At 43.4% G+C, this 27,081-nt stretch overlaps 1 protein-coding gene across 1 annotated transcript in view; it reads left to right on the top strand.

The window, feature by feature from the left end:
• Window positions 1–27,081, top strand: part of rab3gap1 (RAB3 GTPase activating protein subunit 1) — a gene marked incomplete in the record, with an annotated part of 141,990 nt that overhangs the window by 58,098 nt on the left and 56,811 nt on the right. The window contains 4 exon segments of the mRNA XM_037691724.1: window positions 8,096–8,410; window positions 8,769–8,906; window positions 22,142–22,369; window positions 25,633–25,729. Of these exon segments, the coding sequence (XP_037547652.1) occupies window positions 8,096–8,410; window positions 8,769–8,906; window positions 22,142–22,369; window positions 25,633–25,729 (778 nt within the window).

Here is a 27,081-nt window from a genome sequence, read left to right as displayed (position 1 = left end):
ATGACTCTCCCTCTACACCTGTTGTACCAACCAGGCGATGCTGCCATGGCAACAGCCTACACTACTCAAGATGGCGCCCGAGCTGGTGGCTTGCCGTTCACCTCTCTCCACTCTGTTTGTTTTTTTGCTATTTTTATCATTCTTCCTCAATAACATCAACTCACTGCTGGTGTATGATCGTGAGCAACTTCTAAATCTACAATTTTCCACAAAACATCTCGCCTCGTACGATCATTTCTACCGAGGGTCTGGGCCCCCACCTCCACTGCTCGGGAGCGTCCCTGCTTACCTTCGCCGTGATGTTTTCCTGCCTGCACGGAAACATCGCTCCCGCCGCCGCGGGAGACGTGCTGGCCGCCTCGTGAGGCTCAAAGCGAGCCTCGCTCGCTCCTCAGCAACAGCTGACCACCGGACTGAGGATCCTCCACCTGGATGTCTCGCGGAGTCCTGCCCGCTGAAGAACGTGGGGTCGGAGGTGCGCAGCGGGCGCGCGCTCAGCTGCGAAGTTTCCGACAGTCTCCATCTGATCGAGGTCTGCCTGGGTTCTTCATCTGCACCATCTCCTGCCACCCGATCGGTCTGTCCCAACGACCCTGCTGTGTCCGGCGGCTCTCGGACTCCGGCTGTTTGTCCCGGACCGCGCAGCGGGCGCGCGCCCAGCTGCGGTGGGTCTGAAAGTCTCCAGCTGATCGGGGCCTGCCCTGGTCCATCGGTTGCACCATCTACTGCTGTCCCGTCGGAGTGTACCAACGACCCTGCTGTGTCCGGCGGCTCTCGGATTCAGGCTCTTCATTCTGGACTTCGCGGCGGACGCGCGCGAAGCTGCGCTTCCTCTGGCCGGAGGAGGCGAAGGCCCGACGTAAACAACCTGAGGCCGCTGATCAGCGTCCTCCCCTCAACTTTTCCCCCAGCTGCTGGCCTAACAAGGTTTGCTCTCCTCAATGTGAGATCTTTATCAACCAAAACTTTTATAATAAATGACTTCTTCTGCTCCAATAACCTGGACTTCTTGTTTCTGACGGAGACCTGGCTTCCTCCTGGTGAGTCAAGCGTTTTTACTGAACTTGTGCCTGCAGACTGTACTTTTCTTAACTGCCCGAGGCCATCTGGAAGAGGTGGAGGAGTTTTAGCTCTTTTTAAGAAAATTTGGAAATGCAGACTGCTTCTGACAGCAGCTTTTGAGACCTTTGAGCTGCTGCATTTTGAACTGGGCCGCTCCAAACCCATCCTGGTTGCTGCTCTTTACAGACCCCCCAAATCATCAACAGGCTTCATCAATGAACTGTCTGACTTTCTCACTGGAATACTCTTAAAATACGACCGTGTGCTGATTCTAGGGGACTTCAATATACACGTCTGTTGCCCTGAGAAGCCTTTGGTGCAGGACTTTCTAAATCTGATCCACTCTCTAAACCTGGTGCAAAATGTTGTTGGCCCCACGCATCAGCAGGGGCACACTCTCGATATTGTTTTGTCTTATGGTGTATCTGTGTTAAATCTGGAAATTGGGGATGCTATCATATCCGATCACAAACCCATCTCATTTGAAATCTCTCTTGCTCGTGAGTCTAAATCCCCCACTCCACCTAGGACCTGTCGTGTATTCAACCCTTCAACCTCTGCTCGTTTTTCCTCTGCTTTTATCACCACTGCTGTTTCAACTCCTGAAACCTCTGCCTGTGTCAGTACTCATGAGCTGCTTAGTCACCACAATGAGACCTGCACCAAGATCTTGGATCTGGTGGCCCCACTGAAAGTCAGGAAAGCAAGGAGAACCCAGTACCCGTGGATAAACGAGACCACCAGGGCAGCGAGACGACTGTGCAGGAGAGCAGAGCGCAAATGGAAAAAGGACCAACTCCAGGTTTCTTTCATTTTGCTAAAAACCTGTTTAAAAAATTACCAAAACACCGTCAAATCAGAAAAAAACAAATACTTCTCCCAACTGATCAGTGAAAATAAAAACAACCCCCGCACCCTTTTCACAGCAGTAAATTCCATTCTTAATGGCCCTTTGTCTGAATGCATGGACGCCTCTGTGGACGTCTGTAACGACTTCACAAGATTCTTTGTTGGTAAGGTAGAGCTGATCAGATCTTCCATCCCCCGCTCCTCAGTCGACCCATCGGTTTTTGTCCCATGTTCAGCCACTTTCAGGAATTTCAATCCAATCACACTCCCATTGTTAAACAAAGTTGTTGGTCACATGAAACCCTCAGGCTCCCCTGCTGATCCAATCTCTCCCTCACTGTTCAAACAGGTTCTACCAGCGATTGGGCCCGCTGTTCTTAATATTCTTAACAGTAGCTTTGCTACAAGCGTGGTTCCACAGGCCTTTAAAAATGCAGTAGTCACTCCTTTAATCAAGAAACCTGGACTTGACCCCTCAGTGCACTCAAATTACAGACCAATCTCAAAGCTTCCCTTCCTGTCCAAAATCCTAGAAAAGATAGTCTTTACTCAGTTGAATCAATTTTTAACTGAGAACAAAATCTTTGAGGTCTTTCAGTCTGGTTTTAAGCAACTCCACAGCACAGAAACAGCTTTGGTTAGGGTTTGCAATGACATTTTAACTTCAAATGATTCTGGTCACTATGTGGTACTTGTACTCCTTGATCTTACTGCTGCTTTTGACACCGTCGACCACAGTATCCTCATCTCACGGCTCGAACACTGGGTTGGGATTACAGGAGCTGCTTTAGACTGGTTCCGTTCTTACCTCTCTGACAGGACTTTTTGTGTCAAGGTTGGTGAAAGTCTGTCCACTTCGGTCCCTCTTTCCTGCGGGGTCCCACAGGGCTCGATCCTTGGACCCCTTCTCTTCTCGCTCTATCTGCTCCCACTGGGATCCATCTTAAGAAAACATGCCATCTCATTCCATTGTTATGCCGATGACTGCCAGATCTACCTGCCACTGAAACCAGCCAGTGCTCGTTCCATCCACCCTCTCCTCAAATGTCTAGATGACATTAAGGCATGGATGACTTCAAATTTTCTCAGTTTTAACAACCAGAAAACTGAAGTCATCGTCTTTAGTCCTAGCTCAGCTGCCTCCTCAGATCCTGCAAACCTGGACTCACTTCAGCCCTATCTCAAGCACAATGTTAGAAATCTCGGGGTGGTCTTTGACTCGGATTTCAAGTTTGACAAACAGATCAGTTCAGTTCTGCAGAAAAGTTTTTTCCAACTGCGGCAGGTAGCTAAGCTCAAGCCAGTGTTATCCAGACCCAACCTTGAAACATTAGTCCATGCCTTCATCACAACCCGCCTGGACTATTGTAACTCACTTTATGCTGGGGTCAGTCAGGCGTCCATTTCACGTCTCCAGCTCGTCCAAAATGCAGCTGCTCGGCTTTTAACTGGTACACGTAGGTCTGAGCACATCACACCTGTTCTGTCCTCCCTTCACTGGCTTCCTGTGCGATCCAGAATCGACTTCAAGATTCTCCTCCTGACATATAAGTGCCTAAATGGCCTCGCACCCCTCTACCTCTCCGAGCTCCTGGAACCATATGTTCCGTCTCGGGCCCTGAGATCATCGGACCAGCTTCTTTTGGTCGTTCCAAAATCACGCCTGAAGCTCCGAGGGGATCGAGCTTTTTCAGTCAGAGGTCCCAACCTGTGGAACAACCTGCCCCTCAACATCAGGCAGGCCTCCTCCCTCCTGATGTTCAAATCCCTCCTTAAAACGCACCTGTTTGCTCTGGCGTTTAATACTGTGTGAGTTAGTTTATTTTGTTCTGTGTACCTCATTTTAAATTCTGTTGTTTTATGATTGACGTTTATTTTTACTGCTTGTTTTTCCTTAGTGTGATCATTAGTGTGTGTTATTGCTCCAGTAATTTTAATTCTGTATGATGTTTTTGTTTTGCTGCCTATGTTTTGCTACATTTCTGTTAAGCACTTTGATAACAGTTTATCTGTTTTAAATTGTGCTCTACAAATAAAGATGACTTGACTTGACTTGACTACACAACAATACATGAAAGACTTGGAAAAACACCTTAAAAACACTTTTGCTTTCGCACAGAAAAACCTGGAAAAATCAGCTGACGGACGCAAAGCGTACTACGACCAAAAGGCCTCTCACGAGGAACTCCAAGTGGGAGACAGGGTCTGGTACTACACGTTTGCCCCCAAAACTGGGAGAAGAGAGTCCGGGACCGGAACTCTCGCCCGTAAACTGATGCCTAGATGGACTGGACCCCATCTGATAACCGACAAACTGTCTCCAGTTGTCTATCAGATAAAAATCAGTAAAGGCCAAAAAGAGCCAACTGTTAAATGGGTACATCGTAACCAGGTTAAACCACACAAGGCTTGCAGTAACTCCTCAGGAGACAAAGATCTCACAAAATCTGACCTCGTGGGAATAAGGGTCATCCAAGCAGAAGATAACTAATGGATAATAAACTTAACCATAGTTTAAACTTGCGGGTCTTACCCCCGACAATTAAGAACCCCATCCAACCAATTACCTATGCGTGGTCAAGCGCGGACACGTTAATCATAGCCCTGCTAATGACGATAACCCTCGTATTGTGTGGGATACTCGCATCCCTGTTCCGGAGCCACACGTCACACCGAGTCGACCTGGATCGCCATGCAGCGCACCTCGATATTATTATGTCTCGCGTATGCGGGTCTGCAAAGAAGCCACTCACACGGGACAGCGTGACTGAATCTGACAACCAGGGTGAGGTGAATCAGTGAAACGATGTTTTTAGTTGCTTAGTCACTACTCTTGTCGGTGTTGAAACGTTGTTGAATTGGTTTTGGTTGTTTCTGAGGTAAGAATGAATCTTGTGTGTAGTTAAGTTAGAGACTAAGAGGCCTTTAACCATGCCAACATGCAGTTCATTCGTTAAATTGCAATCTTTGCGGAGTCAATGTAGATTAATGCTACCTTAAGTACCATAATCTACATTGATCTCACAACGCGTAAGCCGAACCTACTCGAACAATTCTATTCGGGGGGATAGCTAATTCTTTTTGATGAGTCTCGCCATAGACTTCCAAAAACATTTATGGGGAAACCAAACACCCAATCTCAAGTCGTTCGTCTAAAAGACAACAGACAATTGAACCAAACTATATTTTACCATGTAAAGCTAACTTAAACCAAGTTAGAAATGGAAAAATAGTTTGGGCCCCTTTTCTATAGGTATAAACCCCTGTAGTTACCCCTTTTCAGCATGTTCCACCCCTTAACTGGTAGTTGTAGCTGTTCCCAACCATAATAGCTTACACACCAGGTGCATATAGGTTAAGGCCTTATGTAAAATCCCCTTCATAAGCCCACCTTAAACCACATAATTGCATGTCACATTTGAACCAGAACGGCACCGATTGGACGTCGCCCAGAGACGACCTTCGCTGGAGGCGACCTGCAATCCTGACGTTGGTCTCCGCTCTTCATCCAGTGGCCGCATCTTCAGTTCAATCCAAGGGTACCCCTCTGTATGCTGATTAATCAACACTTCCAATCGTTGTGGGTTTACCGTTGTGGATTATATGACTTTTTCCAATGGATTACAGACTCCGTTTCCAAGGGGTTAAAGCCTTGCTACAATGGAATTACCGAGACGTTATGGAATTATAATCAACACAATGGAATTGCCAAGAACATTGTGGAATTACCTTTGACTTTGTTTTCCTTGCTGGATTACTTTTGACTTTTGTTTTCCTTGCTGGATTACTCTTGACTCTTGTTTCTTTGCTGGATTACATTAAGCTTCAAGGACATTCGAAGGCGTAAGTTCTTGTTTGGAATTCATCCCCATGGACATGTGATGATTTCCAAAGGGGGGACTGTAGTGAACTTAACCTGATGTCAAAACTAAGCCTAAGGTCAAAACTCTTGACCTTAAGAACCTTGTGGGACAGAAACTGTCATTTCATTGATTTGAATCCAGAAATACAGGTTCACCCATCCTGAGACTTTCTTTCTTGAAAATCAAGTGAAAGAACACTCTCTTTTTATTATCATTACTATTTTACAAATGTTGATAATCAAAGTGTCTTAGTTCAAACCATTTTAGATGTTGCAGTGAACTAATCAATTTTATTAACTGTAAAACAGTAACAATGATTTTTTAGTTGCTTAAGCAAAGTTAGAGTTCATGTTAAGTCTGTTACAGAGTAATCATGTATTTTCTGATTTCTGTCTTTGAATGAGCAAGTGTAAGTTTTGTCCAAGGTCGGAGTCGAAGCAGACATGTGTCTTGTTTTAAAATCCTCTCAGACGTAAACAGAGGAGTTGGCACCTGTTCTCCAAACTCGCCAAAATATTTCTCTCGCCTGTCTGAGAACAGTTTAATCTGTTCCATAACAATTCTTGCTGTTTTCTGACTTCTAGTAACCTCTTACATCACCAAACACACCCCTGTCTGGTTGATATGGACCAATCAGGGACGCTCAAATATACCGAAAATAGAGCTCTTTAAAATGCCGGTACTTCCTAGTTCTCTCAGTTCGGTGAGGCGCTGAGAAGTTCTGAGATGTTCGCAGTTCTGTGAAGTCGTTTGGGAGAACAGAAGTCCAGCCATGAAAAGGCTCTTCCTTTGGATTATAACATCTTCCACCTCTGAGTGGAACTTCTGAAGGACTCCACTCATGTGAAGTCCACCCGGTGAGGTGAACTGTTGTTGACGAAGCCCCGTCACCACTTCGGACGAGTCACAGCCATCCTATGGATACGCTGGACAGGTAGCGTAACTGGACTTCGTTTCTTCTGATTCATCTTCAGAGAGGTAAAGGAGTCTAGTCTCCTACTTAGCGTACCGAGGAAAAGCTGGGTCGGATGGAGGGTGTCGTCCTGTCAACACTTTTCACTCATACACACCACATTCTCCCTCATCCATACTTTACTCCCTTTAAACTTCATTTCCATCTTTAAATTCTTCTCTCAAGTAGAAATCCTTCCAGATAATTTAGAAATGTCTGTGTAAAGTGCTCATCCACCGCCGTGTGGATAATTGATCATAATTGTACAGTTTTCATAAATGTCTGTGGTGAAGCAACGGAAAATCATGGCCGTATGGTTTTCCTGGTTGTAAAGGTGATTGATTATGTTGTTATTTTCATATTTTGCCAAATTAATGTAAATGTTTGATGTTAAACTTTGATTCTGTAAAATAAATGACCACATTAATTTTGATGGGTCAAAGATAAATGACGTCTCACGTTACATTTCATTAAATTCAATGCACGTTTTATTCAGTCCAGAAAAATGAAGAATCCGTTTTAATTGATGAATATATCTCAGCATCTGTTCATCTACATTTTATATCTTTATTGTAAATGCCAGACAGGGAGGGCTTAGCCCTCCTAGCCCATTACCAGCCGTCACTGGCAACAATTGATGTGGTTCAGGTTATGATGCTTTCTGGACATGTCCCACTAGGAGGAGACCTTATTCAGATCCAGGACTTACTATATATTCTCTCAGGTCTGTTGCCTCCATGACCAGAGTTGAAGAAGACGGATAAATGAATGGACCTAATGATCCTCCACATAAACAGAAATGGAAATGGTCTCTCTATTTTTAAAGCCTGTTCTAGAGTCAAGGAATCATTTTCTCAAAGGGTGGTGGACCCAATTAAAGTCCTGTCAAGCCTCCTCAGTCAGTGTGGAGGTGTTTCCTCTCAGTTTACTCCTGTAAATGTGCAGGAGTGAAATAAAATGGCTGCTCAGATCGGATCTCTTTTGGTAGTTGGCAAGTAACGTCAAGACCACAAGCTGTCTGCAAAACCTGGAAATGTTATTTTCCTTCTGGGTGCATTTTTAGGCTTTTTAATTTCAGCACAACTTTGAAAAAGTCAAATTTTTGTGTCTCTTCAATTGCGATTTCAATTTTTATTCAATATTTCTCCAGTTTGATTCCTTTGATCATAAACAATCGTTTTAAAATGAATTTTGATTTGTGTGTTTGGTTTTAAAGTTTAATTAATGTTTAATGATCAATTAAAAAAACACATGAACATTGTGTCATTTTTAAAATGCTGTAAGTCACAATAAAGGATCACTTCTGAATTAAAGACACAATCACGCCAATGCTAATTTGTGTCTAAAAGGGGATATTGTTGCTTTCCAGATGCTGAACTGCTGCATTGAAAGGAAGAGGGCCAGAGACGAAGCTCACAGGGAAGGGAGCAAAGGAAAAGGATCGACATCATCAACAGCTGGATCCAGTTCAACAAGAGAAGCGCCTCAGGGGAGGTTCCGGGATTCAGGGAGTGACAGCGAGGAAGAGTTCTTTGAGTGCTTAAGTGACCAGGAGGAGATGGAGTCTTCACAGTCTGAGGGGGGAAAGAACGGCGGTAAAGGCAAAGCAGAGGGCAGGCTGCACCCCTACAACAACATGACTCTACTGAACAATACAGAGCCTCTTTATGTTCCTGTCACTCAGGTAGAACTTTACCAAAATCTGCAAACTTAACTGCATTTGATTAAGAACTCTAGATGATATCTTACATGATATCTAAATGTTAGTTCTAACGTGTAAAACCAAACTTTCTGTAACCCTTTGAAACTTTGAATGATGCATCTACTGTGAAGCATGTGAAGCTACTGAGATCCAAAGAGGGCTAGTTTACCACATGTTTCTTAAACTGAGTCTTTGCTTATGAAACGGTACAAAAATGTTGTACAGGTGTGAAAGAACGCTGCATTAACTAATGTTATGGCTCTTTTTTCCTTTGGCTGCAGTCAGTGATGAGTTGGAAGAAGCAGAGTGATGATACTTGATGTTTGTGCTTCACTCTCAGGAACCTGCTCCCATGACTGAGGATCAGCTGGAAGAACAATCAGAAGTTCTGGCCAAACTTGGCACATCAGCTGAAGGCACTCACCTCCGTGCTCGAATGCAGAGTGCATGCCTGGTTTCAGACATGGAGTCCTTTAAAGTAAGACATGTGCACACACACAGTACATATGTTTACCTACATTTAATTAAACTGCAAGGCCCGAAAGAAACAGGTTTTAATCAATGATGTGGTGAACCCTCAAACAAAAGATTGGATGTAGAGTTGTTGTGGAGGACAAGACTGAAACTGTGAGAACGCTGAGTCAGCATTCAGTTTTCTTTGTTTAGTTGCCTCATTGGATTATCTCTATCCATACATCCTTCCTTCCTTCCTTTCTTCTATCCTTACTTCAGTCCATCCTTCCTTCCTTCCTATTTTCCTTCAATCTTTCTTTCCTTCCATCCATCCATCATCCTTCCTTCCTTCTATCCTTCCTTCCCTTCGTCTATCCTTCTCTTCTTATCCTGCCTTCCTTCCTTCCTTCCTTCCTTCCTTCCTTCCTTCCTTGTGCCACTGTGCCACCCTCCTTGCATTATATGCAGTCAAATGTCTTGTGTTATTGTAACTATGCATGTCACAAAATGTTTTGCTTGATTAACAGTAGTGTGCTGTGACTTTTAGTATTTCTAGCTTTTGAACTTTTTGCATTTTATTTTATTTATAAAACTTTTCCCGATTGAAATACATTAAGATATCTTAAATTCCTTCTAAAACATTTTCTAAAACCCAACAAAGTTCAGTCAGGTCATCTGGACGGTTTATTTTTTTTGTTGAGACGTTTCATCCTTGATCCAAAGGACTTCATCAATCTGAGGAGCCACAAACAAACTGTGTCCCACAAGCAGTACACTCCCATAGTGGACCAAACAGTTTGCTGGTGTTAAGGTGGTTTCTAGGGGCCGCCCTCTCCCCCATCGACTCCTCCCAGGCAGCCACAGCCAAAGTGGTTCAAAACATTAAGGTTCATCAAGATTGTGGCTGCCTGGGAGGAGTCGACGGGGGAGAGGGTGGCCCCCAGAAACTGTCACCACCAGCAAACTGGTTGGTCCACTATGGGAGTGTGCTGCTTGTGGAACACAGTTTATTTGTGGCTCCTCAGATTGATGAAGTCCTTTGGATGAAGGACGAAACATCTCTGAACAACAACAAAAAAAAAACAGTCCAGATGACCTGACTAAACATTGTTGGATTTTTTTACCTGGATTATTGAGCTAATGTTTCTGAAACATCTACTTTTCTTTAAGTTCAAGTACTGGTAGATTTGTTATTTCACCAGGTGTGGTACACGAGGTGGAACAAAATTATGTACACAGGGTCCCAGTTACACCCAAAAATAGCAAAAATATAAAGTGTAAAAAGAAACTGTAGATAAGGATCTAAGATATAAACTAAGATAAATGAAAAATGAATGCCAAACTGTACGCTAAAAGATCCAAGAGATACGCTAAACACTAATAATGTAAAAGAATACGGTATAACAACAGCAGCCCGAACATGAGTCTGTGTGTGCAGATGGGTATGAATGAATACTTTACACGAATGAATAATGAGTTTTGCATTCTGATTCTATTTGCTCTTTTCCATTAGCAACGGTAAAGCATGGTTCGACTCGGCACGGTTCCAAGGCTTCTGATGCGGCTAGTGCCAAATCGTGTTCAAGACAGCTGAGACTGTCACCTTAGTTCAAAAGATTTATTTGACAAAGGGTTACAAGTATTCAGAGAACATATAATCAAAAGAACGATGTATGCATACAGGAGCATTTACCGAACCAACCTGATCAGATGAGTTCTCCCAAGCAATGCTCTCTACGATATCATCACCTCTCCTCCGACGTGACCGCTCAATGCCAGGTTTATCATATTCATCAAAGTCAAAATCCTCAGCGTTGGTTGACATAGTGTAAGATCCACCTTGCTTAAAGTCAGACTACTAAACCGTGGACGGCATTTAATCTTCAATACGCTATCAGTATTATCACTAAAAACAAGCAAAGCTCTGAGCAGACACTAGCAACGGTTCGTGGAACCAGTTCCTTTTTCAGGACCCATTTCTCTGGGGGTTCCAACCGTACCATCCTGGCCTTAATATGTGATGTCAGAACACTGCCGGTCACTGATTGGTCAGGGGGTGGAGTCACTGATTGTTTGAGAAACTTTCACAACAACCCGATCCGCCATTTGCAATAACTCGAACTCTAGGAGTGACTGGACATACAGTGAGGAAAATAAGTATTTGAACAGCCTGCGACTTTGCAAGTACTCCCACTTAGAAATCATGGAGGGGTCTGAATTTTTTATCTTAGGTGCATGTCCACTGTGAGAGACATAATCTAAAAGAAAAATCCGGAAATCACAATGTATGATTTTTTTAATAATTCATTTGTGTGTTACTGCTGCATATAAGTATTTGGAACACCTGCCAATCAGCAACAGTTCTGGCCCTCAAAGACCTGTTAGTCCTCCTCTATAACGTCCACCTCCACTCCACTTATTATTCTAAATTAGAAGCACCTGTTTGAGGTCGGTAGCTGCATAAAGACACCTGTCCACCCCACATAATCAGTAAGACTCCAACTACTAACATGGCTAAGACCAAAGAGCTGTCCAAAGACACCAGAGACAAAATTGTAGACCTCCACAAGGCTGGAAAGGGCTACGGGGCAATTGCCAAGCAGCTTGGTGAAAAAAGATCAACTGTTGGAGCAATTATTAGAAAATGGAAGAAGCTAAACATGACTGTCAATCTCCCTCGGACTGGGGCTCCATGCAAGATCTCACCTCGTGGCATATCAATGATCCTAAGAAAGGTGAAGAATCAGCCCAGAACTACATGGGAGGAGCTGGTCAATGACCTGAAGAGAGCTGACACCACTGTTTCCAAGGTTACTGTGGGTAATACACTAAGATATCATAGTTTAAAATCATGCATGGCACGGAAGGTTCCCCTGCTTAAATCAGCACACGTCCAGGCCCGTCTTAAGTTTGCCCATGACCATTTGGATGATCCAGAGGAGTCATGGGAGAAAGTTATGTGGTCAGATGAGACCAAAATAGAACTTTTTGGTCTTAATTCCACTCGCCGTGTTTGGAGGACGAAGAATGATGAGTATCATCCCAAATACACCATCCCTACTGTGAAGCATGGGGGTGGATGCATCATGCTTTGGGGGTGTTCTTCTGCACATGAGACAGGACGACTGCACTGTATTAAGGAGAGGATGACCGGGGCCATGTAGTGAGAGATTTTGGGGAACAACCTCCTTCCCTCAGTTAGATCATTGAAGATGGGTCGAGGCTGGGTCTTCCAACAAGACAATGACCCGAAGCACACAGCCAGGAGAACCAAGGAGTGGCTCCGTAAGAAGCATATCAAGGTTCTGGAGTGGCCTAGCCAGTCTCCAGCCCTAAACCCTATAGAAAATATTTGGAGGGAGCTCAAACTCTGTTTCTCAGTGACAGCCCAGAAACCTGGTTGATCTAGAGAAGATGTGTGTGGAGGAATGGCCCAAAATCTCTGCTGCAGTGTGTGCAAACCTGCTGAAACACTACAGGAAACCTTTGACCTCTGTAACTGCAAACAAAGATACTGTACCAAATATTAACATTAATTTTCACAGGTGTTCAAATACTTATTTTCAGCAGTAACACACAAATAAATGATTAAAAATATCATACATTGTGATTTCCGGATTTTTTTTTTTTTAGATTATGCCTCTCACAATGGACATGCACCCGAGATGAAAGATTCAGACCCCTCCATGATTTCAAAGTGGGAGAACGTGCAAAGTCGCAGGGTGTTCAAATACTTATTTTCCTCACTGTGTGTTTAAGATTTTAAAAACAATAATGACAACATTGTGGCCTAATGCTGAAGTGCAGGCATTTTTTGTGCCCGACGACAAAATTCAGAGCAAGCTAGATGGCGCTCCGCCGGTCTCCCTGGTCCTCTCCACCGGAGCCTCAGAGCCCCCTCAGGCTGGGCAAGGCGTCACATCCCCGTCTCCAAGCTCTGCCGGTCACCGTGGAGGATCATACGAGCTGCCAACCTGCAAGAGCGTGCGACGCCAGACCCCGAGCCCCGGCAGGCAGGGGCGGACCGTGACGGGTCTGGGACGGAAGGTGGAAATTATTTTTTAAAACATTTTATGTATTAAAAAAAAAGTATTTTCTTTTTTTAATCATTGAAGATAAAAAAAAAAAAAAGAAAACCACCGGCTTTATCATGAAATCCTGTTTTCACTTTAATGACTTTATTAAATAATCTATTAATTAAAGTCAACTCAGCTGAAAAATCATAAACACAAAATTATTGGATCTCTCAGGAATATTTCCCTCTAACATGATTAAAGAAGAGCTACGACCTTTAGTTCAACTTTATTCTAACCTACAGATGTACAAATCACAAAACGAATTAAAATTTAAAGCAAAGCTAAACCAAAAAACTAATCTGTATACAAGAAACAAAACCACACATCTAAACTGAACAATAAAGGTAGACACAATAATGCATCAAATTAAGAAAAACTGTAAAATTTTAAATATACAGACCCTTTCCAAAAAATTAGAATATCCTTGAATCGCTACTCCTCCTTGAATTGCCACTTTATCGTGGTGGAGGAGTTTGTGCACCTGAATGATCCTAGGAGCTATGCTGTCGGGGGCAATTACAATTGCTCCGGTATGGTCTCCCAAGACAGATTGGTCCTAGGTGACAGGCCAGACAAAGAGTGGTTCAGAAGATTTTTATGGACAAAACAAAATAAGGAACTCAGTGCCCCTTGCCCGGACGTGGGTTACCAGGTCCCCACCCTGGAGCCAGGCCTGGGGGAGGGGCTCATCGGCGAGCGCCTGGTGACCGAGTTTCTACCCATGGGGCCCGGTCAGGCTCAGCCTGAAGGAGCAGCATGGATTTGCCTTCCTGTGGACCTACCACCTGCAGGAAGGGCCATGAAAGTCAGGTGCATGATGCTAGGGGCAGTGGCCGAAGGCGGGGACCTTGGCGCTCTGACCCTGGTTTACCAAAGCTAGCTCTTGGGACATGGAATGTGACCTCTCTGGCAGGAAAGGAGCCTGAGCTTGTACGCGAGGTTGAGCGTTACCGACTAGATATAGTTGGACTCACCTGGACGCACAGCATGGGCTTTGGAACTGATCTCCTTGAGAGGGACTGGACCTTATTCCACTCTGGAGTTACTCATGGTGAGAGGTATTGAGCTGGTGTGGGTCTACTTGTAGCCCCGACTTGGTGCCTGTGTGTTGGAGTTTTCCCCAGTAGATGAGAGGGTGCCTTCCCTTGGCCTTCGGTTGGAGGGACGGGGTCAGACTGTTGTTTGTGCCTATGCGCCAAACTGCAGTTCAGAGTATCCGGCCTTCTTGGAGTCCTTGGCAGGGGTGTTGGAAGGTGCGCCAGCTGGGGACTCCTTTATTCTGCTGGGGGACTTCAATGCCCACGTGGGTAATGACGGTGTGACCTGGAGGGGTGTGATTGGAAGGAACGACCTCTCTGATCTGAACCCGAGCGGTGTTCTGTTCTGTGCAAGTCATAGTTTGTCCATCACAAACACCATGTTTGAACATAAGGGTGTCCATAAGTGCACTTGGCACCAGGACATCCTAGGTCATAGATTGATGATTGACTTCACAGTCGTGTCATCTGATTTGCGGCCATTTGTTTTGGACACTCTGGTGAAGAGAGGAGCTGAGCTGTCAACTGATCACCACCTAGTAGTGAGTTGGATCTGATGGCGGGGGAAGATGCCTGACAGACCCGATAGACCCAAACGTGTAGTAAGGGTTTACTGGGAACGCCTGGCAGAACCCCCCATCAGAGAGATCCGCGAGAGCTTTAACCACATCCCAGCTGAGGTGGGGGACATTGAGTCTGAGTGAGTCTGAGTGAGCCATGTTTTGCGCCTCACTTGTTGAGGTTGCTGCCTTGAGCTGTGGTCGCAAGGTTGTTGGTGCTTCTCATGGTGGCCATCCACGAACTCGTGGTGGACATCACTGGTTAGGGAGGCTGTCAAGCTGAAGGAGTCCTATCGGGCCTTGTTGGCCAATGGGACTCTGGAGGCAGCTGAGGTGTACCAAAGGGCCAAGCAGTGTACAGCCTTGGCTGTTGCTGAGGCAAAAGCTTGGATGTGGGAGGAGTTCGGTGAGACGTTGAATAGAGACTCTCGGTCAGCTCCGAGGAGATTCTGGCAAACCATCAGGTGGCTGAGGAGGGGAAAGCAGCGCTTTACTAACACTGTATTCAGTGAAGGTGGGGTGCTGTTGACCTCGACCAGTGATGTTGTTGGGAGGTGGAAGGAATACTTCTCGGACCTTCTCAATTCCACTAGCACATCTTCCATGGAGGAAGCTGAGTCAGGGGACTTCAGGGTTGGTCTGTCCATAACTGTGGCTGAGGTCACCGAGGTAGTTAAAAAGCTCCAAGGCGACAGTGCTCTGGGAGTGGATGAGATTCACCCTGATTTCCTTAAGGCTCTGGATGTTCTGGGGCTGTCTTGGCTGACATGCCTTTGCAACGTCCCATGGACATCCCCAATGCCTCTGGATTGGCAGATTGGGGTGATGGTTCCCCTCTTCAAAAATGGGGACCAAAGGTTGTGCTCCAAATATAGGGGCATCACTCTCCTTAGCCTCCCTGGTAAGGTCTATTCAGGGGTACTGGAGAAGCGAGTCCGATCGTTGGTCAAACCTCAGACCTAGGAGGAACAATGTGGGTTCTGTCCTGGCCGTGGAACACTGGGTCAACTTTTTACCCTCACTAAGGTCCTTGAGGGGTCATGGGAGTTTACCCATCCAGTTTACCTGTGTTTTGTGGACTTGGAAAAGGCATTCGACCGTGTTCCTCGGGGTACACTGTGGGGGGTGCTCCGTGAGTATGGGATTAGAGGCCCATTGTTACGGGCTGTTTAGACCATATACAAGCGGTACGAGAGTTTGGTTTGCATTACGGTAGCAAGTCGGACCCCTTCAGGGTGGGAGTTGGACTCCGCCAGGGCTGCCCGTTGTCCCCGATTCTGTTCATAATGTTTATGGACAGAATTTGGTTCAGGCATTTAGTAAGGATATCCCCATGGCGCCTCCCTAGAGAGGTGCTTCGAGCATGTCCAACTGGGAGGAGACCCTGGGGAAGACCCAGGACACGATGAAGTCTGGGAACGCCTTGGAATATCCTCCCAGAAGAACTGGAAGAGGTAGCTGTGGAAAGAGATGTCTGGGCCTCCCTGCTCAAGATGCTGCCCCCGCGACCCTTCTTTGGAATAAGAGGAAGATAATGGATGGATAGATTGATGGATCATGGAAAAGTTGTTTAACTTCCATAATTCCATTCAAAAAGTTTATCTTTAATAGATGATAGATTCAGGGCCCACAATTTAAACGATTTCAAGTATTTATTTGTATATTTTCACATAATTTGAGCTTCTAGCTCATGAAGCCCTTGAAAACAAGATTTCAAAAAATTTAAATACTATGAAGACATCAGCCCACAATACTCAGTTTTTGAAGAAAAAAGAAATTAGGATCACAACAAATCAATCAAATTATGGTACTTTCAAAACAGTATGTCAATCCAATACTTTGTTGGAAATCCCTTTGCCTTAATCACTGTCTTGATGCAATGTGGCATTGAGGCAATAAGCCTGTGGCATTGCCTGGGAGTTATGGAAGCCCAGATTTCTTTGATACTTGCTGTCAGCTCTTCTTTGTTGTTGGGTCTGGTGCCCCTCATTTTCCTCTTGAGAATATCCCATTGATTCTAAATGGGGTTTAGGTCCGGCGAGTTGGCTGGCCAGTCAAGCACTGTGGCTTGGGCGTCAAACCAGGTTTTGGTGCTTCTGGTGGCATGGGTAGGGGCCAGGTCCTCCTGGAAGATGAAATCTGCTTTACATTACAGATCCTCAGCAGAAGGAATCATGAAGTCCTCTAAAACATTTTGGTAGACTGTTGCGGTGACCTTGGATTTAAGAAAGCAGAGTTTACCAACACCTGCACCAGACATTGCACCCCAAATCATGACTGACTGTGGATATTTCACACTGGACCTCAGGCAGTATGGGCTCTGTTCCTCACCCTTCTTCCTCCAAACCCTTGGACGTTGATTTCCGAATGAAAGGCACATTTTACTTTCATCGGAAAAGAGGACCGAGGAACCTGACTGTTGTAGCTCATCTCCCGGATGCGTTTTAATGTGGTGTTTTTTGAAGCTGTAAGTCCCGCCTCATTCCACTCTTTCTGGATCTCTGCCAGATTCTGGAATCTTTTCTGTTTAGTAATCTACTTAAGTATTTGAACACCCTGCGACTTTGCAAGTTCTCCCACTTAGAAATCAGGAGGGGTCTGAAATTTTCATCTTAGCTGCATGTCTACTGTGAGAGAAAAAAATCCACAAATCACAATGTATGATTTTTTATAATTTATTTGTGTGTTACTGCTGCAAATAAGTATTTGAACACCTGTGAAAATCAATGTTAATATTTGGTACAGTAGCCTTTGTTTGAAATTACAGAGGTCAAATGTTTCCTGTAGTTTTTCACCAGGTTTGCACACACTGCAGCAGGGATTCTGGCCCATTCCTCCACACAAATCTTCTCTAGATCAGCCAGGTTTCTGGGCTTTCGCTGAGAAACACAGAGTTTGAGCTTCCTTCAAAGATTTTCTATAGGGTTAATGTCTGGAGACTGGCTAGGCCACTCCAGAACCTTGATATGCTTCTTACGGCGCCACTTAGCTTTGTAGAGATCTAGTAGAGTGCTGTGTGAATAGGTAAATGAGGGCACAGATTGTAGTGTCAAGCGCTTTGAATATCTTGATCAGATAGAAAGGCGCTATATAAGTTCAGTCCATTTACCATTTACTCCTTGGTAGGAATGTGCGATATGGCATAAAGTTCATATCACAATATGTATTGTGAAGGGTGGCGATAACGATATATATCGCAATATGTTTTGGGTATAATACTTAATAGGAATTTTTTTTAATTTTTTTTAAAGCACAGGATAATTAGAGAACCAACCAATGGTGTGTTCTGAGAAAACGATTTCTGAGAGTTTATGACAAGATGTTATGATCCACAGTGTCAAAAGCTTTAGACAGGTCTAAGAAAAGTGCAGCACAATAATCCTTAGCATCATAATCCTTTGCTATCATATATTTTGAATTAAAAAAATTCCACTACTAGATCCAGAGAGTTTTTCAATAATAAACAAATCAAGTATTAGGCTTTTTTCTTATAGTGCAAAACAGTGCAAAAAATATCAAATGTAGTTTTAGCCATATGTTTTAAACAAAAGAATATATTGTTAACTTAACAGTTTCCAGTCTTCGCACTTTGCACCCGTCGGCCACCGTAAGAAATGAACAGGAACAGAGCAGCATTTTACACTGAAAACACTTCACCCTCCAACCCTCTAGTGGGCGACTCCTTCCGCTTTAATGGAGAGCTGACACAAAATGAGTCTGTGGCTTTGACCAGAGGGTCTCGCAGTAAAATCACACAACACAGCGTTCTTTTCACAGATCAGAGAGCAAGTTTTTCTAAAGCTGACCAACGCTTACTTTAACTTATGATGGGGGAAAAAAAAAAAAAACTTTTGACGGAACACAGCGTTTTGCGCATGCATCAGAATACGGCAACTCTACAGCAAGCCGGCTGTAGTTAGCTTGTAGCTTTGTTACTTAGCTCTTGAAGAAAATACTTTAACGCCACTTGCGCACAGTTTTCAACTAAAAAAAATTAACGATTAAATCTGACCGCTCTGATTTTACATCAGACACAGCATTACTGCGGTTAGCCGGTAGAAGGCAAATCTCTATTGTAGGCTAAATTTCTATCGTTTCTACCGTATACCATATATATCGCACATTCCTACTCCTTGGTTCTCCTGGCTGTGTGCTTCGGGTCGTTGTCATGTTGGAAGACCCAGCCACGACCCATCTTCAATGCTCTTTACTGAGGGAAGGAGGTTGTTCCCCAAAATCTCGGAGTACATGGCCCCGGTCATCCTCTCCTTAATACAGTATAGTCGTCCTGTCCCATGTGCAGAAAAACTCCCACAAAGCATGATGCTTCCACCCCCATGCTTTACAATAGGGATGGTGTTTTTGGGATGCTACTCATCATTCTTTCTCCTCCAAACACGGCAAATGGAATTAAGACCAAAAAGTTCTATTTTGGTCTCATCTGACCTCATCACTTTCTCCCATGACTCCTCTGGATCATCCAAATGGTCACGGACAAACTTAAGACAGGCCTGGACGTGTGCTGATTTAAGCAGGGGCACCTTCCGTGCCATGCATGATTTTAAACTATGACGTCTTAGTTTATTACCCACAGTAACCTTGAAAACAGTGGTGCCAGCTCTCTTCAGGTCATTGACCAGCTCCTCCTGTGTAGTTCTGGGCTGATTCCTCAACTTTCTTAGGATCACTGACACACCACGAGGTGAGATCTTGCATGGAGCCCCAGTCCGAGGGAGATAGACAGTCATGTTTAGCTTCTTCCATTTTCTAATAATTGCTCCAACAGTTGATTTTTTTCACCAAGCTGCTTGACAATTGCCCCGTAGCTCTTTCCAGCCTTGTGGAGGTCTACAATTTTGTCTCTGGTGTCTTTGAACAGCTTTTTGGTCTTAGCCATTGTAGCGGGAAGGGTTAATAATGATTAAAAATTCGTTATGAATTTCATTTTGATGGGGCATCATTCTCAGCTCTGAGAAAATCTGATGGTCTGAAAATCAATTCAGATGTTATTGTTTAATTACCTCGAATTACCCTTTTTACTCCATGAGTTCTTTTATATGAAGGATTCAGATGTCATAAATAAAACACACACACTTTAATACAATTTTGTGATGTTTATTTGATTATATATGATAAAAGAACTGTTGAAAATTATTTCTGACATTTAAATGAAGACTTTGTTCACAACCATAGTTTTATGGAAATTAATGTGACCGTAAAAAATTACTTGTTAGCAGGAATTAATAGATAAAATTAATTTATTCTGGGTGATTATTCAAACCAAAAACGAGATGAAATGCGAATCTTTGGAATTTTCAACAGGCAGATTAATTATGCAAATTTAACTAAAAGAAAGACGTTTTATCGTTCAGTAGTTAAAATTTGGTCTGAAATTTAAGGAAAACTAATTACTGAACTGAGTTTATACTAATTTGGTTAAAATCTAAAATCTTGGACACCAGAGTCAACCTTCAGAGTATCAAATCAGCTGTTCCTACCAGAAGTCGTCTTCGAACGTCCGCCTGAAGAGACCAGATATTGGACTCTTTCTGCTGAGATAATCTTTGATGTAAAGGTGGAAATTCTTTCACATCTCTGGCATTAAGGCGATGAGTTTGATCACTGGCTCTAATGGTCAACCGGGGCATCTCCTGGAGTTTTGGACTGCTGTTGTTAATTAACTCTGTTGATGACAACTGCATGTGTCTGGAGCGCCGAAGAGGGTTCTGTCAAACTTTGCTAAAGTTCAATCTTCTTAGTGGAAGTTTTTGTAGGTTGTGTCTTAAAAGCTTACTCCTTCTCTTCTTCTTCTCTCTCATTCAACTTCTTCTCTTTCTCCTCCAAATTCATCTTCTCCTTTCATCTGAGAGGTCTTCCTCTCTTGTAAACAACTGACCACACCTCTGATTTGAAAGAGGTGGTCGATCAGAATGGAAGGGCTGAACAAAAAGTAATCAAATAACAATATTTAAGACACTTATCAACTTTAAATGAGGTTAAAGAAACCAATAAAGACACTTTGTTAATCTTGTAAACAGAAAACACTTTTGCAAACTTTTGGGCTACGCAGGTTCTTGTCAGCTGTAGGAGAAAAAACAAGGCAAGTTATTAAGTTATTCCCAGTAAACAATTATTTCATTACAGAAAAACATTATTACTTCTTCCAGAATGTGAATGTGAAGTGTCAGTTTTCTGCATGCAGGAAAGGGGACCCAAGTGTCAGGCTGGAATTCCTTTGAACAGAGACAAGGCTTTTCGGTTATTTACGATCGTTGAAGGATAGTTTGGTTGGAGGTTGGTACAAGGTGATACCAGGACATCCTGGGTGATCTGCGTTTACTCAAACATACATTTTTGGGGTTCACAGAAAGGGCGTTCCAAGATTATTCAGATTTATTGGATCTTCGGTTGTCTTGCAAACCATAAAAGTCTCTTTTGATACTTTCCAGAGTTAGAGATGCTGAGAACAAAGTTTAAACTGTCCCAGGGTCTGAAACGGGGGTGGAATGTCTCAGTTGTTCAAGGGAGAGGAGTTTCTTTTTTTTTCTTTTTCAGAGACATCTTTACAGAATGAACTACTCAGTTACCAGAAATAAAAGTGTGTTATAAAATGACATTCAGGGATGCAGGTATATCTCTACACCACGTTAGTAGTTGGAGTCTTACTGATTGTGTGGGGTGGACAGGTGTCTTTATGCAGCTAACGACCTCAAACAGGTGCTTCTAATGTAGCATAATAAGTGGAGTGGAGGTGGACTTTTTAGAAGTGGACTAACAGGTCTTTGAGGGCCAGAATTGTTGCTGATTGGCAGGTGTTCAAATACTTATTTGCAGCAGTAACGCACAAATAAATTTTTAAAAAATCTTACATTGTGATTTCCAGATATTTATTTTTAGATTATGTCTCTCACAGTGGACATGCACCTAAGATGAAAATTTCAGACCCCTCCATGATTTCTAAGTGGTAGAACTTGCAAATACTTATTTTCTTCACTGTATATGTATGTATGTATATATGTATGTATGTATGTATGTATGTATGTATGTATAGTTTATTTTGATCATTTTAATAATCTTTATTATTTTTATTTTACCATAAACTTCAAAATAACTTCTCACCCTGTACTAAAACCTGTTTCAGGGTCTTACCACCAGTTGGTAAGGCACGTGACATCAATTTTTGAACTCTGAACTTGCCCTCTAGAATTGTTACTGAAAGTATAATGGAAACACAACTCGTATCGAGCCAAGTCGAGTCGAACCGTGCTGTACTGGTAGTAAAGATACTAATGGAAAAGAGGAATATTTTTCTCTTTATATGCTATTTTTAGCTTTTAGCCATATTCTGGCTAGTTTGAGCTTTTTGCTTGGGTTTTAGTAATTTTAGCTTTTAGGTACACTTTAGCTAATTGTAGTTTCTGTTCTGCTTGTTTCAACTCTAACAGTTCATTTAACAAGTATTTTTTCAACAAAGTTCAGCAAAGTCGTTCAGCACTACACTGCATTTACACAGAAATTGCAAATGCTTGAAAGAAAACATACTAAAATAAATAGAAATGTAAATTAAACTTTCCTCTCTTTTCACAGGCAGCCAATCCAGGTTGTGTTCTGGAGGACTTTGTGCGCTGGTACTCGCCAAGGGATTACATAGAGAAGGAGGAGGTCGATGAAAAGGGGAATAAAGTTGTCACAGGAGAGCTTAGTGCAAGAATGAAAATCCCGGGCAACATGTGGGTGGAGGCATGGGAGATAGCCAGGATTACACCTGCACGTCGCCAGAGGAGACTCTTTGATGACACTAAGGAGGCAGAAAAGGTATTTTTTACATTTTATAAACAATAGACCAGGGCTATTAAACTGGCAGCCTGCGAGCCATTTCCGGCCCACTTCATAAAAAAAAAAAAATAATAATAATAATTTTTTGGGGGTTGGTTCTGGGTTTGGGTTTTGGGTTCTAGTTATTGCATTTATGATTCAATGCAATAAAATAAACAAATTTAAAAGGTAACGGATCATTTTAAACTATGGTTTATTTATATTAACGATTTTAATCGCTGGATGTCTGGCCTCGAGCTGTGGCTTTCAGAAACTGCGGCCCCCTGAGCAGTTTTGTTGAATAGTCCTGCAAAAGACTGATAGTTGACACTAAAAACATTAGCAATCATAGAAGTCAGGTGCATGATGCTATGGGCAGTGGCCAAAGACGGGGACCTTGACGCTCTGACCCTGGCTTACCAAAGCTGGCTCTTGGGACATGGAATGTAACCTCTCTGGCAGGGAAGGAGCCTGAGCTTGTGCGTGAGGTTGAGAGGTAACGACTAAATATAGTTGGGCTCACCTAGACACACAGCATGGGCTCTGGAACCAATCTCCTTGAGAGGGGCTGGATCTTATTCCACTCTGGAGTTGCACATGGTGAGGGGCGTCGAGCTGGTGCGGGTCTACTTGTAACCACCCAACCTGGTGCCTGTATGTTGGAGTTTTCCCCAGTAGATGAGAAGGTGACTTCCCTTCGCCTTCGGGTGGGGGGACAAGCTCTGACTGTTGTTTGTGCCTATGCGCCGAACTGCAGTTCAGTGTATCCGGCCTTCTTGGAGTCCTTGGCAGGGGTGCTGTCAGGTGCGCCAGCTGGGTACTCCTATATTCTGCTGGGGGATTTCAATACCCATTTGGGTAATGACAGTGTGTCCTGGAGGGGCGTGATTGGGAGGAATGGCCTCTCTGATCTGAACCCGAGCAGTGTTCTGTTGTTGGACTTCTGTACTAGTCATAGTTTGTCCATCACGAACACCATGTTCAAACATAAGGGTGTCCATAAGTGCATTTGACACCAGGATGCCCTAGGTTGTAGATTGATGATTGACTTCATGTTTGTGTCATCTGATTTGTGGCCGTTTGTTTTGGACACTCGGGTGAAGAGAGGAGCTGAGCTGTCAACTGATCACCACCTGGTAGTGAGTTGGAAGATGCCTGACAGACCCGATAGACCCAAACATGTAGTGAGGGGTTGCTGAGAACGCCTGGCAAAAGAACTTGTCAGAGAGATCTTCAACTCACACCTCCAGGAGAGCTTTAACCGCATCCCAGCTGAGGTGGGGGACATTGAGTCCGAGTGGGCCATGTTCCGCGCCTCGCTTGTTGAGGTAGCTGCCTTGAGCTGTGGCCGCAAGGTTGTTGGTGCTTCTCGCTGTGGCCATCCACAAAACTCGGTGTTGGACACACCGGGTTAGGGAGGCTGTCAAGCTGAAGAAGGAGTCCTATTGTGCCTTGTTGGCCAGTGGAACTCTGGAGGCAGCTGAGGAGTACTGGAGGGCCAAGCGGTGTGCAGCCTTGGCTGTTGCTGAGGCAAAAGCTCGGATGTGGGAGGAGTTTGGTGAGACCTTGGTTAGAGACTCTCAGTCGGCTCCGAGGAGATTCTGGCAAACCATCAGGCGGCTGAGGAGGGGAAAGCAGCACTTCACTAACACTGTGTTCAGTGAAGGTGGGGTGCTGTTGACCTCAACTAGTGATGTCATTGGGAGGTGGAAGGAATACTTCTCGGACCTTCTCAATTCCACTAGCACGTCTTCGATGGAGGAAGCTGAATCGGACGACTTTGGGGTTGTTCGGTCCATAACCGCGGCTGAGGTTGCCGAGGTAGTTAAAAAGACCCGAAGCGGCAGGGCTCTGGGAGCGGATGAGATTCACCCTGATTTCCTTAAGGCTCTGGATGTTGTGGGACTGTCTTGACTGACACGCCTTTGCAACCTTGCATGGACATCGGAGGCAGTGCCACTGGATTGGCAGACTGAGGTGGTGGTTCCCCTCTTCAAAAAGGGGGACCAGAGGTTGTGCTCCACTTATCACTCATCACTCTCCTTAGCCTCCCTGGTAAGGTTTATTCAGGGTTACTGGAGAAGCGAGTCCGATCGTTGGTCAAACCTCATATCCAGGAGGAACAATGTGGGTTCCGTCCTGGCCATGGAACACTGGATCAGCTCTTTACCCTCTAGGGTCCTTGAGGGGTCATGGGAGTTTGCCCATCCAGTCTACATGTGTTTTTTGAACTTGGAAAAGGCATTTGATCGTGTTCCTCGGGGTACACTTTGAGGGGTGCTCCGTGAGTATGGGATTGGAGGCCCGTTGTTACGTGTTGTTCAGTCCCTATACAAGCGGTGCGAGAGTTTGGTTCGCATTGCGAACTTATAGATAGGGTGAGAAGTTCAGTTATCTGGGAGTGACTCGGAGTAGAACCACTACTCCTTCACATCAAGAGGAAGCAGTTGAGGTGGTTCGGGATTCTGGTAAGGATGCCCCCATGGCGCCTCCCTAGGGTAGTGCTAGGGTAGTGCTTTGGACATGTCCAACTGGGAGGAGACTCCGGGGAAGACCCAGGACACGCTGGAGAGACTATGTCTCTCGGTTGGCCTTGGAACACCTTGGAATCCTCCCAGAAAATCTGGAAGAGGTGGCTGTGGAAAGAGATGTCTGGGCCTCCCTGCTCAAGCTGCTGCCCCCGCTACCCGGCTTCGGAATAAGCGGAAGTTAATGGATGGATGGATGGAATCAAAAGAGGTTTTATCTCTCACCCTTCAAATTAGTTTTACACAGTCCTGTTCCCCTGGTTCTGTAAATATTACCCATTCCCATGTTCCAGGACATCTGATTCTTATAAGTATGTTGATTTGTACTGCTTTCTCACGTTCCTCAGAGCCCAAGAATGACAAGAATTGTGGTAGTTTATTTAAAATGTGGCATATTAAAACAAAATTAGCAAGTCACATTTAAAGCTACTTCCATACAGTCCAGTTTACTCTTTTCCGTATCCACCTTTCTATTACCCTTTCATATACTTAGATGGATGTTTTTATGCTATTAGTGCTTAGCATATTTTTAGTTAATGTTTTTTTTAGTTCATATCTTAGTTCTTGTTACTGCTTTTCTTTTACATTTTATTGTTGGATGTAACTGGGACCCTGTGTACATAATCTCGTTCCACCCCATGTACCATATGGGGTGCATATGACAAATAAAGAAACTCAGACTCTGAACAGTGGAAACTAATTTATGTGCATTTTTTTGTTTGTTTGTTTCTTTAGGTTTTGCATTATTTGGCTTTGCAGAAACCTGGTGACTTGGCTCGTCATTTGCTCCCCTGTTTGCTCCACGCTGCCATTCAGAAGTTGAAGCAGGAAGGTGAGACCTATTATTGTACACCATTGCAAAGTGAAGAGGTGAAATTGGAAATATCCTCCATCCATCCGTCCGTGTTGTAAGCAAGATAACTTGAAAAATAAGTGATACTGACTTCTGTTTAAGTGTGTGGCTACATCTATTAATTTTATACAGATATTTCAGACCACCTTCTTGTTTTTCAGTTTTCGTCCATAATTAACAAGCAGTCTACAAATAAATCAGAGACCTTACTTTAGAAATTTCAATGAAAGTAACATTAACAACTTCTCAAATATATTAAGCAAAGATGGAAACATGGGAAACAGTATGTGACGCTTCTGATGTGAATGTGGCCTATAATTTTTTTTACACAATTTCATTCTGTTTTTGACAAATGTTTTCCTCTGATTTCTAAAGGTAAAGGAAGATCTATTAACTTAAACAAACCATGGTTTACTGTAGAACTTAGGAAATCTACTGTAAAGAAAAATAAGTTATATAAAAGATATTTGTTAAACCCTAGTCCTTTCATCAAATAATTCAAAATCTACATGGGACATTTTAAAAGTACTACTCGATAAGAAAAATACCTCTACTCCATCTCAGGCTTCATTTCAGGATGCACTTCGATCATAACAGATAAAACACAAATTGCTAATGAATTTAATTTTTTTTTTTTTTTTTATAAATGTGAGACCACACCTTGCAAAGCATATTGATAATATTTCTGATTCTCCTTCTAACTTTATAAATGAAGATGATCCCTCTTTAAATACATTTGACCCAATAAAACCTTTAAAAGTACTTGATATCATTAAGAATCTTAAACTCTTCTGCTGGCCACGATGAAATTACAGCCTTTCTTATCAAAAAAGTTGCACCTATAATTGTTGTTCCTTTAACATTTATTTTTTTCCATGTCACTTGAATCTGGTATTATCCCACAAGATCTAAAACTTGCTAAGGTTTTCCCGCTGTTTAAAGCTGATGACCCATCTGTATTTTCAAATTATCGTCCCATATCAGTTCTCCCGTGCTTTTCCAAGATACTTGAGAGGTTGGTGTATTCTAGAATCTTGAGGCATCTTGATGCCAACAATATTTTGTATGAGCATCAGTATGGCTTTAGAAAGAATTGTTCTACATATATGGTTCTCTTGCATCTTAGAGAAAATATTTCAACTGGTTTTGAGAAAAATTATAATGCGCTAGGAATTTTCTTAGACTTATCAAAAGCTTTTGACACTGAATTACAAAATTTTATTATCAAAAATGTCTTGTTATGGTTTAAAAAATAAGGTTCTGAAATGGGTTGAAAATTATTTTCACAACAGAGCAAATTGTAATTTTTAATAGTGTGTGTATACATATCT

The sequence above is a fragment of the Nematolebias whitei genome, chromosome 17 (assembly GCF_014905685.2).
Source record: "Nematolebias whitei isolate Nwh7 chromosome 17, NemWhi1, whole genome shotgun sequence".
Taxonomy (NCBI): Eukaryota; Metazoa; Chordata; class Actinopteri; order Cyprinodontiformes; family Rivulidae; genus Nematolebias; species Nematolebias whitei.
This window is presented reverse-complemented; position numbering and strand designations above follow the sequence as displayed.